We start from the raw sequence: 15,755 nt of genomic DNA, 5'->3' as shown, positions 1-15,755 counted from the left end.
AACAAAAAAATAATTCTGCATATGAGTGAGATATGAGATAAAAATAACGAAAGACTGTAAACGCCATTCCAAAGCCGGTAGTCCACTAACCCGAGGGGAATAATCGCTCCTTGTCCATTCCCATTCCCATTCCCATGCAACGCCATAAAATACCCACAAAAAATATTGAGAAAGAAAAAGGAAATAATATCAGAAAACAGATCCTGTCAGGTTACGGACAGCCTTGCACCACACACCATTCCCAAGCTGGACACCACTATCTTTTTGACGAAGACCCTTTCCGAGAATACTTTGCAGTTCGTTGTCTGGAAGACCGGACTTGTTGCCCGTCCCGAAACCATAGACCTTTGTTGCCAGCCCGTCGATGTCAAAGTCCATACAGCCGATAGCTGAGTCTGCGGCAGTGGTTTGATCGATGCGAGTGCGGACGGTGAAGTCCACGTCAATTCTTTTGGTGCTGTTGTTCTTTGGGGTGGCGCTCTTGCGGCCGGGGGTGGAGGCGGTCCCCTCACCGAGGAGTGTGCAGCGTGCGCGCAAGGAGAGGGAACCCTCGTCTGGCTTGGAGAGGGTTAGGCGGGTTACGCCGCAGAATTCGAGCATGCGTGCTTCGTTTTCTAGGCCGATTGTGCGGTCCCATGCGCCTGAGATGAAGCGTAGAAGTTGCTTTGGAGCGACGGTTGACTGTTGAATCGTTGATAGATGGCGTTGAAGAGATTGGAGGACTAGAGACCCGATAGGGGAGATTTTGGCATTCTTTTGAGGGGTCAGGTCTAGTGGAAGGTTCTTTCTCTCGTCTTGGGTGTTGGACTTGGAGATGAATGCCCCAGGAGAGAACTCGAGCTGAAGCTGTTCACGGTAGGCCATTTTTAACACGGGCCCTGTCTGCTCTTCTGATGGGATGATGGCAGAGACGATTGACCAGCCGGTTTGGCGCTCAATTCGTTGGACGGATGCTATTGGAACAGTCAGTTATATTCCGAGGTAAGAAAACATTTCGAAAGACTAACCCTTGAGTTCATTGATTTCCCGGGCACTCCAGCCACGGCATTCCTCTTTCACCCGCTCTGCCTCCTGGATCTGAGCCAGGAACTCTTCCCGCAACTCGGATCCAGCCTCAATGATAATGGTCTTCTCTTGGACCTCAGCCTGCAGCTCCTCAAGTTGGCGCTTCTTAGCTGCAATTTCAATGTCCACCTCAGACAGCTTGTTGCGTGTGCTACGGAGCTCGTCCTGGTCACAGTTCTCCATTTCGTCTACCAACTCTTGCAAATTGGCCGCCTCCTCCTCGAGAGCAGCATGCTTCTCAACCAGAGGCGGCACATTACTGTTGAGTAGCTCTTCTCGTTGAGTCAGCAGATCATCATCTGCTTTCATTTCCTCAACGTGTCGGTTGAGACCCTCTTTCAGCCCCTCGAGCAGCTTCATTCGCCATTCATACCATGTGGCCTTGCTTAGCAGGCGAGCATGGGTCTTGACATTTCGGAATTGGTTGTCCATAATCACACGAATGTCTAGTGGGGCGGTGACATACTCCTGGAAGAGAGCTGGGTTCTCCGCGTATGTCTCAGCCTCGATAGAGCGAATCACTTGTCGACCTTCCGAAATATAGGACTTTAACTCTCGGCATGACTATTAACTTGTCAGTATAAGGATACGAGCATTCGAGATCAAGACTTACGTGCTGGTACAGCTCAAGCATGGGCACTGTACAGAAACCAGCTGCAACACAGTCGTCGAATGTTATGGAGCGTGGCTTGGGCAAATTCTCTCCAGATGCCCGGGTCAGCTTCTTTGTAGCACTGCTAGGTGCAGTGGTATGCCGTCTCTTTGTGGTAGTAAGCTCCATGAAATGGATGTTGGTCATGTTTAAGAAATCTTGCAACTGGATAGGCTCCATTTTAGGCTCCTCCTCAGAATCCCCTTCTTCTGGCTGCGGAGCATCAGAATCAATATGGAGATTATCAATAGCCTGTTTGAGAGGAGTGGTTGATGTCTTGGAGACACTGCGTGGTTCCTGAGAAGGTGTAGTGGTACCCTTGAAAGGAGATGAGCTCATGGCTCTGCGAGCGGGTGATCGATGAACACTGCCCTCCCTAGCTTGAGGTGCCGGTAATTTGACGCCTTTGACGGGGCTGACATTGTGGCCTCGCAGTCGCTTGGGTGAGTTCTCATCTTCATCTTCATCCAGGTCCAGCTCGGCTGGGCGTTTGCCTAGAATTCCGCGGGCTGCACCGACGTGGAGACTCTTACGGCTGCCAATCTTTGCCTTCTTTGGGCTTAGACTTTGGATCATGTCCTTCAAGCTTGACGTGACATCTCGATCTTCGGAAGGTGGCACCGGGAGGTGGCCGTCTTCTCTGAGCTCCTCTTCTTCGCGGTCACGATCCTCCTCTTCTTGCATTCGCAGTGGGTCTTCGAATCGTACTCCAGACCGGGGCGGCTCCTGTGGAATGAATTGAGGTGTACTGTCTCCCAGTGACTGGCGCTTATCAAGTATGGCAGCGACACGCGGCGATCCAAGACCTTCTTTGTCGATTCCTAGTCCGGAGGAACGGCGAGCCCCACGAGGCTGCAATTTGAAGAGTGGGGTTGACTCTCCTGTTGCCGCATTATGTTCAAAAAGGCTTTGGCGTAGAGACTTGCGCTTATCTGCCGATTGCTGAAGCTCAGGCTGGAAAAGCTTCTTAGGTGAGGCACTTCTGAACGTCACCGCGCTGGACGGAGGGGTCTTGCTTGGGGTGGAAGGCTTCGGTTGAGGGGTAGATTGTTTAGGAGGAGTTGAGGGTTTGTTGGTTGGAGATCTTTGACGACTGGCAGACCGTGGGGTCGTAGATGCAGCAGAGCTGCGCCGTGAAGGTCTAGCCCTAACACTGGCCAGACTGGGGCTTCCGCTCTCAGATGCCACAGCTGCAACTTGATAGCGGAGAGGTGACTTGGCTGGTGACTTGGCGGGAGATTGGCGAACACTTTCTTGGAAAGGGGAACTGTTCAGTTGTCCTGAGTCGGTTTCAAGCTCCATTACCAGCTTTGCGTGCACTTTGTCATTGGCCTGCTGTCCTGACTGTAGGATGCCACCAATGGCGCCAGTCATTTCCATATCCATACCATCCTCTGATTCATTGTCGCGATCGCTGTTCATGTGATCAGACTTGAGGGTCGAAGAAGACTCGTTTCCGAGAATTTTCCCAACCGCCGAGGTGAACTCCATAGTCATTCCTTCGTCGTCATCAACTTCAGAGACTCGTGATGGCGAATCCTCCGGTACGATGCCCCCGACAACATTGGTCATTTCCATTGTTTGATCATCATAGATGGACTCCTCTGCTGTAGACTTGCGACGAGTGCTTTGGCGACGGCCAAGAGGTTTTCCAAGGATACGTCCCAGTGCATTCGTCACATCCATGCTCATCTCTTCATCGTCGTCGATATCATCATCGAATTCTTGGGAGGCTCTACTAGCAGCACCCTTGGGCGGATCCATGTTTTCTTGGTCATGCCGCGCGCTAATATCTTCCCAGTCGAAGCTTTGTCTTTGGCCCTTTTTAATCCAGGGTTGGAAGGCACCTGTGATCTCCTGGTCCACGATTTCCATAGACACTTCTCCGGTTTCATCAACTGCTTCAGTTCCTGCTTCTTTGGCGGCTTGGCGCAGTGCCTCGTTGAGCCTGGCACTAGAACTGGAGCTGGAAGTTCCGTCTGACTGGACAGACATGCCCGAACGAGCTGTCATATCATCCATACTCATGGCAGTGCTCTCTGCATCAAAACCATCATCTGATCCTGATGACTCGCCATCGTCTTCTTCACCGGCCATGCTTTGAGCTCCAGTATCGTCGCTGCCAACTGAGCTTCCACTGAAAGGACTCGAAGAGAGATCGTGGTGGTTTGCGTTCGATGACCCAACCCCTCTTATTTGATCTAGATCCTCTGTGCGAAGAGGTGAGAATCCAAATTCAGACTCTGGTGAAGATAGAGAATCTCGGGCGGGGGAGGGTGCAGGTAGATTCGGGGTATTGTTAGCGGCAGAGGCACGTCTTGTTGAGTTCGCTGCAGAGGATGAAGTTGAGTCGTCGGGTATTTCCACTACATTCCAGGTGTGCAAAGTGGCTTCGGGGGCAAACGATACTCGTCGGTTTGCTGGAAAGGTTCATTAGCTTACACCTCTGCCATGGAGCGCAACAAATACGAACCCATAGATTTACGTCGCGCTTCCCGCTTTTCTAAAATATTCTGTCGTTCACGATCCTTGCGCTCTTTTTCATCTCGTTCCTTGGTGGCAGCCATCTCTTCACGGATAGCAGAGGTCGCATTGAAGGTATCAAATGGGTTCGATGTATCATCGTTGTCCACTGCCGGTGGGCCTGGTGTTGTTTCAAAGTCGATTAAGAGCCCTTGTTTTCCTTTATTGCCACCGTCCATTGCACCGTCCTGACTTTGTTGCTGACTATGGGCTGGGGTACGACGGCGGGTCTCCTCGAAGGATGGGATGTTTCGTACTGGGGAGACGGGTACTGTAGGTTTGAGAATTGATTTAAGTGGATTAGAAGCCGTGGACTATAGGATTCAGTCAGATGTAAGTACTATGCGTATCGAGGGCTTTGATAACTACCTGTCGACGATTGCCGTGGGAATTCTTCAGAGCATCAAGTCCACCTGGTCCCAAACTCTTGCTGCGAGACTTTTTATCCTTTGGTATAGGCCGTGTACTGTTTGCGAATGGCTGTGCAGCGCCGAACTCGGCCGTCGCATTCTCTTTGTCCAGATTAGACGTCATCCTAGACCGCGGAACATGAGCGATGGACTGGCGAGATCGCGGTCGCTGTCGCGTGGTCGCGGAGTCGGCTCGACTAGACATGAGGGGCAATGCGGAGCTCGATTCCGGAGATCAAATGCGCATGGCCGGAGATCTGTATCCAGACGTCAACATTGACATGCTATCGTTAATTGCCCCGAGCGCGTTGCTCCGCAGTCACGTGAAGTAAACAAAGGCGCAAAGCCCTAACCCGAAGTGCGCTAGGCCCGATCGGGACTAGTGGCGCACACTACGAATTACCAAAGAATCCGCGGGTCGACGAATCTTCCTCATCTTCGACAGCCGCCAACCCGACCTTTTTCCCCTCGACACCGCTTCCTCGTCGAGACAACAACCGCAACAATGGCCACCGAGTTGACCGTCCAGTCCGAGCGCGCTTTCCAGAAGCAGCCTCACATCTTCCTCAACGCTAAGAGCAAGGCCTCCAGCAAGAAGTCCACCTCCGGTCGCCGCTGGTACAAGGATGTCGGTCTCGGTTTCCGTACCCCCAAGACCGCCATTGAGGGCTCCTACATCGGTATGCACGACTTCAATTCGATACTGCCAGAATCTACGCATGAAAGGGTCTTTTCAAGATGGAAGAGGGCGAATTGATGATCGCACGGAACCTGGAGATATCTGGTCCAGGAAAAGTTCGGAGACATTTGCAATCTCTAATTGCGTGTACGAACATTCACTCGACACTCGTATCTTGAAAAGACCTCGATATGCCATGAACCTGCAATCTCGAAATCTCAAATCAAAAAGCAAATCTAACATCTGAACAGACAAGAAGTGCCCCTTCGTCGGCCAGATCTCCATCCGTGGCCGTATCCTGACCGGCAAGGTAATTTTGCCTCGCTTCTCGGCACACGATTCAGCTCGCTAATTTCTTTTTCAGGTCGTCTCCACCAAGATGCACCGTACCATCGTCATCCGCCGTGAATACCTTCACTACGTCCCCAAGTACAACCGTTACGAGAAGCGCCACAAGAACCTGTCCGCTCACGTCTCCCCCGCTTTCCGTGTTGAGGAGGGTGACTGGGTTACCGTCGGCCAGTGCCGTCCTCTGTCCAAGACTGTACGTCGAAATTTTCCCCCGACATCGCCACTACCAGCAACGTGTGAAAACCTGCAATGCGGTTCTACCATCACACCTGGAATATGACGATCCATTTCTTTCCTCTGAATTCATAACTGACTCGATTTTACAGGTCCGCTTCAACGTGTTGAAGGTGTTGCCCCGCACTGGCAAGGCTGTCAAGTCTTTCGCCAAGTTCTAAATGTTGGATAATTGGGTTCTCGAAGACATAACGGCGAAGGAAGCGGTATGATTTGGATACAGGAAATCCTCGGAAGGGGGATTGGGATAGTTTACGAGTTTCCATGTCCCAGATACCTCGCAGAAGAATGAGTGTATCCGCAAAAAGCAAAAATATTTCTTCAATCTTCTTGCGATGGAAACTGTACAACAGCTCTGGTCAATGAAAAGATTGACTATATATGTCAATCTTGACGGAGTCTATCTCAATGCGCATTCTGGGTTATTCCCACTCTTCTAAGCTACTTCGGTTGCTCAGTATGTGTCTTCTAGTCACGTAGACTTGGCGAGAATGACTAGCTCGTCCTAGTTTGTGCTTCCATCGCCTTTTGGTGGTTTATTGGCCTGTCTGGCTATGTTGTTACGTCTTTTCTGTTCTATTTGAAAGGAACGACTAGTTTTGCAGAATGATATGTTTGCAAATAATGTCATTTCCATCAATGACAGCAACTATTCTAATTGTACACGCTCACACACATCTTCGTTCTCTCTGGGTAAGTATGAACTTCTCATGGTGTTCGTAGAATCATTTCTCATGGCTCAGCCAAGCAGGGCAATCATGAGCGGAATCGAATGGGGTTGAAGGTCTTGAGTTCGGGGCAATCATCTTCAGAAGGCCATTCTTCCTCGAGCACACTCTGGAAATCTTCGTCCTCTTCTTCGCCGACGTCCTCAACCATGTCCATATCTGTGTCTCTGTTGTCATGATCAACACAGGAGCCCTGCATAAAGGGGCGGTTCACTTCATGGTCCTTGGATGGCATGCTGTTATGTGTGTTCTCTGGCATTGCAGGTTCCCAATTCAATGCAACATAGTCTTCGGCCAGTTTCGCCTTCGTAGGTAGCGGACATGCTGTCAATCGTTTCCGCTACAAAGGTCTCCTCCGTAGTATCACTCCGTTCCTCCATAGACTGGGATTGTGTCGCGGAGATATCATTTCCTTTGTCATCTTCATCAGAGTGTCCCTCTGTGTCCTCTTCTTCTTCCGGGGGTACCCAATCCAAGTCTGGACTAGGAGACCCGCGGTAGAAGAAGGGCTTCCTTGGGGACTTCTGGGAAGTTTCTGGCTCCTGTTGCTGATTGAAAGAATCCTTTCGAGACTCCTCATTCTGTTCAAATTCCTGATAATCCAAGGGCTCACAGTCGTCCTCGTCCAGTTTTGGTACTTTGCCCTTGGGCCCTTTCTTAGGCGTCGCCTGGAGAGTTGAAATTACCCATTCACTCTCTGAGTCCGACAATTCTTCCTGTGAGAAAGGGTTTCCAGACAGAGCACCCTCCATGAATTCTCTTTTCTCGCCAACATACTTCCACCCCCAGCAGTGGGCGAACTTTGGTGCAATTTTCTCCCAATGGGTCTGAGGAACTTGGAGGTAAACAAGAAGTTTCCTCAAGGTTAAACCGCATTTGAACGATGACTGCCATTTATGTCTGGTAGCCAGTATGTCACGCAGCTTCTGATTGCAGCGTGGCATCGCTTGTATCAATTGCGGTTGCAATAGACGATTAACATCCCGGTTTAGCTGTGCAATTAGCTGCACTGTCTCGATATCCAGGGTCGAGACAATTGCCTCCGCTGGTATTTGCCCCCAAACCAGATATTCTGCGTAACCTTTCCAGCTGAATGTAAACGTCCTGGTCCTAACTGCTAGAGGGTAAGCATAAAAAATCCTGGCTTTCACCTTGGATGTGTCAATGATTGACACTTTGGCTCCCTTCTGATTGATCAAAGCCCGATGAAATGGTGCAAGGGGAAAGGAAAATGTCGAGATGAAGGGACTCGCAAGTTCTTGCTTTGTTACATGGGCTTTAAAGAAGGCTTCAAACTCGGTGGCTGTAATAACCTCCGGGTCAAATGTCTCCCTGATGCAGAAAAGACCAGCAACAACCTCGAGTTTGGAGTTTGTTCCTTGCGAATCTATGTTCCACCAACGAAACAGCAGTGGCGGGATTGAATCAACGCTTGGATGGGCAGGATCAAGGTTCTGCGGGTTGTCATCGCGGTGTTGAGATTCATCAACTGGCACTTTATCATTGACCAGAGCTTGGGAGGGCTCTGTGGTAGCTACATCAGCGAAATCAATGGTTTCAGTCGTACAATTGCTGTTTGACTGTCCACAATATTCATAAAACCTCAGGCCATAAGGTCCAAAGTCCCCTTGCCTTTCATGCCAGAGAGAAGTCGTGCCAGACCTTTGCTGCTAATAAGAATATAGTCAGCAGGATATAAGCACATTTTTGGGTTTATGATCTACTTACAGATGTCAGAGCCACAGAGGCATGGAAATCAGTGTCCCACGCAACGTGTGATCCTGATGATTTCCACCGAGACGTGTCAATGTCTTCTTTCCTCTCTTGAAGACGCAGCTGAAGGACCTCAGCTGCATCTTTGATCCTTTGTATAACTTCACGCCAATCTCCATCCGTGTTGAACTCCGTATCAATATGTACGTGGTACCAAATCACGTCTCCGCTGTTCCTCATCCAGCTCCACTGAGTGTGGAGAGTTGCATACGGGACAAACCCACGGATTCCGCGCTCTTGGAGATGGCCTCGGAACATAAACGAGAATATCTCCATCACTTGCTTTTTATCACAGCAAAAGAAGCGATACAAACAGCACAATACTTGCCGCATGGCAACATCCCATTTTAGGGTTGGGCGCCGAGGCTCTTTTGGGGCCTCCATGTTTGCTTGGACAAAAGAGCGTGGAGGAGAATAAGTGGCGGAAATAGCAAGTGACTAGAGAAGACTGTTTGAGTCAGGCAAGATATTCAAGTGATGGGTGATGTCTTTCGTGCTTGGCCAAGAAGAGAAGCTTAAGGTAATAATCAAAGAGCGTACTTACGGAAGTGATGGCTGGCGAGTGTCTTTCACTCCTCAGATAGGTGTCTTGTGGGATCAAGATATGATGGTGATGGAATCAAGATCAAGCAAAGGCAGAGATCTCACAAGATACTTGGGGAGGTGGGAGGCATCGAGGGAAGAACGAGGGTGGTGAATGTGGAAAGTATTTGAGCGAGGGTGTCAAGCGGTTTGTATTTCGATGGCAAGCACTTTGCCAGGGTATTTGGAAAGTTCAACTCCCCTGATCTTTCACAATTGATTGAATCCAGCTTTGGGGGTGGCGGACTTCTTTTGGTCTGATAGGGCTGTTTACCTCAACTGACTACTCATGGCCCAGGGAGCCAGTTTATCTAGTCAACTGTATCTCCCTGTATCTTAATCACGACTGTTTGGAAGTCATTGCAGCCTCGATTAGAAAATTCACTTAGAAGAGCCTGGCGAGGTCAAGCCGGTATAAGAAGCTGACGGTGTACCAAGGCTACTACCCTGCTGATGTATGTATTCAAATTTGTCGTAACTGTCCTGTCCTGTTGATTGGATTTCTACTGTTGTATCACCTTTTTCTACCTTCTACACCAAGTATCGAAGTCATTGTGGTTTGAATCAGAACCTGGATGTGGTGTGTCTGATACATCTATGGTACAAATATATAGTCGAGCAATATTGAATTTCCGATCTCAGGAATATAAAGAGTTGAACTTCCCAATGCCTTGATCTTCTACCCCGATAGTAAACCGCACCCCTTCCGCGTGTTTAGGAGGGTGTCCTATGTATGCAAAAGTCCGATGTCCAGTCCAACTGCCGTCCTCGTGCTGATTCGCACTAGTCCCGATTGGGCGACAGGAACATGGACACTCCGCCCCCCCAAGCAACTCTCTCCTCACCCTGGAACCGTCGCCGAACTTGATTGCTTTGTTTTTTGCCTCATATTCACCCTGTTATCCTGCATACTTGACAACCCCTGGACCGGCTGTTCCGATTCTCTCCTAGAATCTCAATTCCCTCCCCCGAACCCCCAGAATGGTTCATTGAGCCACGTCATGAGGCAGGCATTGAAATAGGAACTGGATAATACAAGGGCATTGATACCTGAAGCAGGCTCTTCGGTCTTTTCCCTGCCGTTGGAAAACTTGCACTTCCTCTCATCCCCGGGTTGGGCAGCAATTCGCGACTCTGTCAGGCAGTATGGCCGGAGGCTTTGAGAAGTCGGTCAAAGGGGCCACAAAGCTCAAGGTGAGTCGGGTTGTTTATTATGCTTTTGTTTGCGCGTGACAGTCACTAATATTCTCACGTGAAAAGCTCGCGGCTCCCAAATCCAAGTACATTGAACAGATTCTTGTGGCAACCCACACCGGCGAGGCAGGTGTCGCAGAAGTATTCCGAACACTCCAAATACGACTTCGAGACTCAGCATGGACCATTGTATTCAAAGCGCTCATAGTTCTCCATCTTATGATCCGAGAAGGTCAACAGGATGCTGCGTTGGGATACCTGTCCGATAACCCGAAGAAGATTGCGCCCAGCAATTTCTCGGAAGGTAAGCGGACCGTTTCTGGCTTACGAGAAAACAGTTGCTAACATTAGTGGCAGCCCAATCGCAAGGACATAATATCCGACGGTATGCCGAATACCTAATCAAACGCGCCCAGGCATTTGAAGCATCGAAAACCGATCACGTACGAAGCGGACCGGGAAAGTTGAAGAGGATTGGTGTGGAGAAAGGCCTTCTGAGAGAGACGGAGATTGTACAGAAGCAGATCCGCGCGCTATTGCGGTGTGATGTGGGTGATTTCCAAGTCTTGATATTGCGCAGTCACTGACGAATTGTATAGCTGTTGACCGATGAACCCGAGAATGAGATCAGTTTGACAGCTTTCCGCCTTCTTACTCTTGATCTACTGACCCTGTACTCGGTCATGAACGAGGGGACGATTAATGTTCTGGGTAAGATCTCTACACCTCAAGAGTGACCATTGAATCTAATCGAACGCAGAACACTACTTTGAGATGTCCAGGCCTGATAGTTTACGCGCCTTGGCAATCTATAAGACTTTCACAAAACAAACAGAGGAAGTTGTGCAGTTCCTGGGAGTCGCAAGACATTTCCAATCCGCCACTCGTCTGGAAATTCCCAAGCTCAAGCATGCCTCTACCGACCTCGCTCGGCTTCTTGAGGATGATCTCAACGACCCTGATTTCGATCTTCGCCGCCGAGAGTACTTGGCCAAGAAGGGCGTTCCGGTTCCGGCCTCCATGAGCGCGAGTAACGACGCCCCGAAGCCCGCACCAAGCGCACCGGCGCCTACCCCAGCTAGGCAAACCGAACAAGCCAAGCCAGCGCCAGTCGATTTGATCGACTTCTTTGATTCAATTGAACAGAATCAACAGCCGATGGGTCAGCCGGCTGGCCAGCCCAATATGCAGTACCAACAAACAGGGTTCCAACAACAGCAGCCCTTCTATGCTCAACAGACTGGCTTCCAACAGCAGCAGCCTCAGATGACTGGATATGTCCAGCAACAACCTCAACAGGCCCAGGCCACCGGATTTGGTCAACCAACCCAATTCGGAGCCCCTTACCAAGCACAAGGGCCCAATAATCCCTTTGGCCAGCAGCAACAGCAGCAGCAACCACAGCAACCCCAACAACAGCAGCCTCAGCAGCAACCGCTTCAAGCCATGCCAACTGGTGCTGGATTTGGTGGGTACACAGCGCAGCCACAACCGTATGGGTACCAGTCGCAGTTGGCACCCATTCCCCAGGAGGGCGTTGCTTCTTTCCAACAGCAGCAACTACAAACCCCTCAGCCTTTGCAGCCTCAGACGACTGGTACCAATCCGTTCCGGCAGTCAATGTTGATGAATGCTCCCACAGGCGCTCAGCCCGCTGCTCGTCCTCTCAGCCGACAGAACACCAATCCATTCGCCCGGCGATTATCAACCGCTAACCAGCAATACAACCCCTCCGAGCCATTCCAGAATGCGCCCTCCCAGCAGGCGCCACCGCTCCCTCAAGCGCAGCCAATCCAACCCCAGCGAACCGGAACCAATCCGTTTGCTCGTAGTTCTCCCGCCCCACCCAGCATGCCTCCGGCCGCGACTTTGCAGCCCAATCCTACCGGGAGCACCAATCCCTTCCGACAGAGCCAATTTATCAACCAGCAGACCGGACAAGGCTGGCAATCCAGTGGACAAAGTGGCACGATGGGCGGACTAGAACAGATGGAGACGATGCCGATCTTTCCGCGACCCGGCATGACCTAACTCTCGGGACTCCCAGAATATACGTAGATTATTTTCCCTTGACTATCTTATTCGCTGTCTCTCGACTTGCTTTCTGCTTCTCCACTTGTAGCTCGGAGTGTGCACAATGTAGTTAGTCCTGTGGAGCTCACGGAGTATAACCGGGTAATCCGAGTCTGTCAACCCCAGTTTTATGCATATCGACACATGCTAGAGTACATGCACTGTAGTTCCAGTCCTCTTCTCCTCTTCTGCAGTGTCTCGGTAGTCACCACCACCACCGGCAGTATCTCAGCCCACCTATTGGGGACCGAGATTTCAGTGAATTGGACCTTTGGGGCCCAAAGGAAGATCATTCCAGTCTATAATTAGATTTATTTTTCGCAATGGACCTGTCGAAGAGTCGTTCTAACAAGACACACCAACATCGACCATTTCGGACTCCGTACATATCTACTATATAGCAGTCAGCCACCCAGCCAGTCAACCAGTCAAACGAGCAACACCCAGTGGATAAGCCAAGAGTGGATCAACTCTCTTCGAGTCCCCTCATAGCTTGTCTGGAACTAAGTTACGAGTCCAACCCCCTCAGGGACTCTGGTCTTTTTCTTCAGAATGTGACTCGGGCGCAGCCTCGCATCCCACTAACACTTTAGCGGCAACCGTGATTCGCCCAGATTGATGAAGAATCCAATTTCCTTCCCTCCATAATTACTTCCATTTCCCCCGGGCTCGTGGGAGCTCTTTTCTTTCTCCTTCAGCAATGGAAGAAAAGTTCCACAATCTGCCGGTGCTGTCGCGGCCATGGCCGAGCGAGGCCCCGGACGCCTCCGTCGATCATGTCAATCCCCAGCCCTATCCGTCCCAACTCCCTCTAGTCCCAGGTCCAGGTCCTGCTCCAGTTCCAGCTTCAGCTCCAATCACTGCAACCCAAGATCGAGTTCCAGCTCCAGCTCCAGCTCCAGCTCCGGTGCCACCGCAACCACAACCTCCAACACAACCCAAAGCCCGCAATGCCCCCGCCAAGGTCCGCAAGCCCCGCAAGGCGAACGCCAACGCCTCGGGGAAATCAACGCTCTTCTGGGTAAACAGCGATCCACAAACAGCAGCAGAAGGCACAACGGAAGAGACTCTCAAGCGGATTCGGTCCCATGTGATGTCCGAGCATAACCGCAAAAAGCGCATGGAAAGCACGAAGCAATACAACAAAGACAAATGGAAGCAGACGCCATACCAGACGCCTGCCGGAGCGCTTGGCTCGGCCACATCTGGCCGTGGCCTTGGACCTGCGCGCGCATCTATAAGCTCTGCGGCTAGCTTGGCCGGGTCTGGGAGGCGGATCTCTGAAGAGTCAGAGGTGGAGGAAGTTGGGATGAGTAATGCGCTGGTAACTTCTTCTTCCTCTTCTTCGGCTGGATACCCTGTTGGCTCGGGGGCGTCGATATGGGAACAGGGGGATCATGGGTATGGAGAGGCGGCTGCATATCCGTCTATATGGTCGTGTGTTGGGCAGGGTGCGAATGACCCATTTCATACTGGACATACGCAATTGACGGATCGGATGATGTCGCATTTGAGGGTTTGTGAGTAACTCATTCAGTCAAGAGGGATTGGATGCATATACTGACTTGAACATAGTCTTGTGGGATCTGACGCAAGAAGCGCATCCGTTGCAGACGCGTTATAAGCCCAAGCTGCAGGCACATTGGGCCTCTCTGATCCAGCGCGATCCCGCCATTTTGCATGCGACTATCTGTATGGCAACGTCTAATACTGCCATGCAGGCTGGCGAGTTGCCCATTCGAGACCCAAATCAAAAGAGGAGTCAGTTGGTCATTGATACATTCCACCACCGGGGTGAGACTATTCGACTTGTTAATGAGGGCTTGTCGGACCCCGTCAAGGCATCGAGTGATGTTCTTATTGCTGCTGTTTCCACCCTCTTGACGATTGAAGTGAGTGTCTCCGAGATGAGATGTGAATGATAATTGACTTATGATGACTAGATTGCATCGGGAAACCCTGATTATCTCAAAATCCACCTAGCAGGACTGCGACAGATGATCGCCCTGCGAAAGAACTTTGATGAAGTCCCCTCGGACGTGCGGTTCCAAATCTCATGGTGAGTCCATCAACGCCCTGTGCCAACGATGTCGCTGACAAGAACAGGACTGACATCCGCGTCGCCTGCATGGCTCACGCCAAACCAATCTTCCCCTTTGTGCGATACACTCGCCCAGCCCATTTCTCCCTAATCCCCCCAAACGACGACGTCGCCCTCCTAGCAACGCGCCTCTTCCCCCCTTCTCAAAATCCCGGGCATATTCGGCGAAGCCATGCCCCAGATAATCTACGACCTGCTCGAACTTTCCTGGTACGCAGAATGGATCAAAGGAAAAACAGGCTACCGAGAATTCAACGAAGAAACCGAAGACTACTTCAACACCGAAGTCCTATACGTGGAATACATGCTCCACACAGATCGCTACACCCCAACCGGCCAAGTCAAAGGCGACAACTCAATCGAGGGCTGCACCCGTCTCGCCTGTCTCCTCTTCCACAACAGCGCCATCTGGAGCTTCTATCCCATGGTCGCACAGCTCCTCCCCAAACCAATTCTCGCCCTTCGCGCCGCTCTCGCCGCTACCATCCCCATGGGACTGTTTGCACTGTGTCGGGATCTGCTGATCTGGCAGCTCGTCATGGGCGCTGTGTGCAGCGCGACTTTACCAGCCGAGCGGGCCTTCTTCGTTTCCGAGCTGGCTGCTGCGGCGCGCCTACAGGGGATTTCGACTTGGCAAGAAGCTCGAGCGCTCTTGCTGGGCTTTTTCTATGTCGATCGTGTCCATCTGCCCATGCTCCGACAGGTTTGGGATGAGGTCTTGATGCAGTGCCAGGTGGAGCCGGCTTGAGTTACTCGGCTAGCATTGGAATGCATTTGATACTTGGTGCCAATCCTGCCTGTTTTGCCTGGTAGTTCCTCTTCTGATCGTGCTGTAGCGCTTGTATGTATCTGTATATAACTTAGCATGTGGCGTAGTCTGAACGAATAACGATTCCATTCCTCGTATGCGGAATGACTGTACTGTACAGTATGATTGTCATGAACGCCCGCGACATCCCAGCCAAGCCCCAAACCCCGAATATACCTCATCTTCCCGTGTCAACCCGGCCAATGCACATCTGACAGGCTCACCTGGTCCACCTGACAGTCTCGGCATCCCGATCAACGGGCGATTACCGTCTGGATAAACGCTTTAGCTCACTTGACTGGTCTCAACAGCACCCCGAGACAGGACCGAGTTTCCACCGGGTGGAGTATCGGTGTTTGCTCGGTAATTGTCTGAGGTGAGAACTTGTGATTTGGACATGGAGGCTTTTCTTTTCTTCGAACTGCACAGTACAGTATAGAGCAATTGAACAGTCATTGAGGGTGGTCTATATGAATATCTTTTCTGTTTTCAGATCCAACCTGCAACACAAACATCAACCGACAAGACAGAATATGGGAACTGTGTACAGTAAGCCTATCCTCGTCCTGACATCTCAAACCA

At 51.0% G+C, this 15,755-nt stretch overlaps 5 protein-coding genes across 5 annotated transcripts; 3 read left to right on the top strand and 2 right to left on the bottom strand.

Moving 5' to 3' along the window:
• Positions 1 to 189: 189 nt before the first annotated feature.
• On the bottom strand, positions 190 to 4,855 carry N7511_010301 (kinetochore-microtubule binding complex subunit SPC105; the record flags this gene model as incomplete). Its single annotated transcript, XM_057132678.1, has 5 exons — positions 190 to 953; positions 1,008 to 1,629; positions 1,679 to 4,137; positions 4,191 to 4,554; positions 4,610 to 4,855. 5 exons carry the CDS (start codon positions 4,853 to 4,855, stop codon positions 190 to 192), a joined length of 4,455 nt encoding a protein of 1,484 aa, XP_056980666.1.
• On the top strand, positions 4,854 to 6,075 carry N7511_010300 (40S ribosomal uS17 domain-containing protein; the record flags this gene model as incomplete). The annotated part of the gene is made up of 5 exons (XM_057132677.1): positions 4,854 to 4,973; positions 5,018 to 5,330; positions 5,581 to 5,639; positions 5,694 to 5,873; positions 6,007 to 6,075. 5 exons carry the CDS (start codon positions 4,854 to 4,856, stop codon positions 6,073 to 6,075), a joined length of 741 nt encoding a protein of 246 aa, XP_056980665.1.
• Positions 6,076 to 6,670: 595 nt separating this feature from the next.
• Positions 6,671 to 8,799, bottom strand: N7511_010299 (uncharacterized protein; the record flags this gene model as incomplete). The annotated part of the gene is made up of 3 exons (XM_057132676.1): positions 6,671 to 6,946; positions 6,987 to 8,312; positions 8,371 to 8,799. The coding sequence occupies 3 exons, from the start codon at positions 8,797 to 8,799 to the stop codon at positions 6,671 to 6,673; spliced, it is 2,031 nt and encodes a 676-aa protein (XP_056980664.1).
• Positions 8,800 to 10,143: 1,344 nt separating this feature from the next.
• On the top strand, positions 10,144 to 12,222 carry N7511_010298 (ENTH domain protein; the record flags this gene model as incomplete). The annotated part of the gene is made up of 5 exons (XM_057132675.1): positions 10,144 to 10,191; positions 10,258 to 10,495; positions 10,549 to 10,739; positions 10,791 to 10,902; positions 10,952 to 12,222. 5 exons carry the CDS (start codon positions 10,144 to 10,146, stop codon positions 12,220 to 12,222), a joined length of 1,860 nt encoding a protein of 619 aa, XP_056980663.1.
• A 742-nt stretch (positions 12,223 to 12,964) lies between these two features.
• Positions 12,965 to 15,113, top strand: N7511_010297 (uncharacterized protein; the record flags this gene model as incomplete). The annotated part of the gene is made up of 6 exons (XM_057132674.1): positions 12,965 to 13,091; positions 13,167 to 13,784; positions 13,840 to 14,156; positions 14,208 to 14,323; positions 14,371 to 14,422; positions 14,487 to 15,113. 6 exons carry the CDS (start codon positions 12,965 to 12,967, stop codon positions 15,111 to 15,113), a joined length of 1,857 nt encoding a protein of 618 aa, XP_056980662.1.
• Positions 15,114 to 15,755: the final 642 nt, after the last annotated feature.

The sequence above is a fragment of the Penicillium nucicola genome (genome assembly GCF_028828085.1).
Source record: "Penicillium nucicola strain IBT 29836 chromosome Unknown utg000010l, whole genome shotgun sequence".
Lineage (NCBI taxonomy): Eukaryota > Fungi > Ascomycota > Eurotiomycetes > Eurotiales > Aspergillaceae > Penicillium > Penicillium nucicola.
The sequence above is the reverse complement of the archived record's forward strand: the minus strand, read 5'-3'. Positions and strand labels throughout refer to the sequence as shown.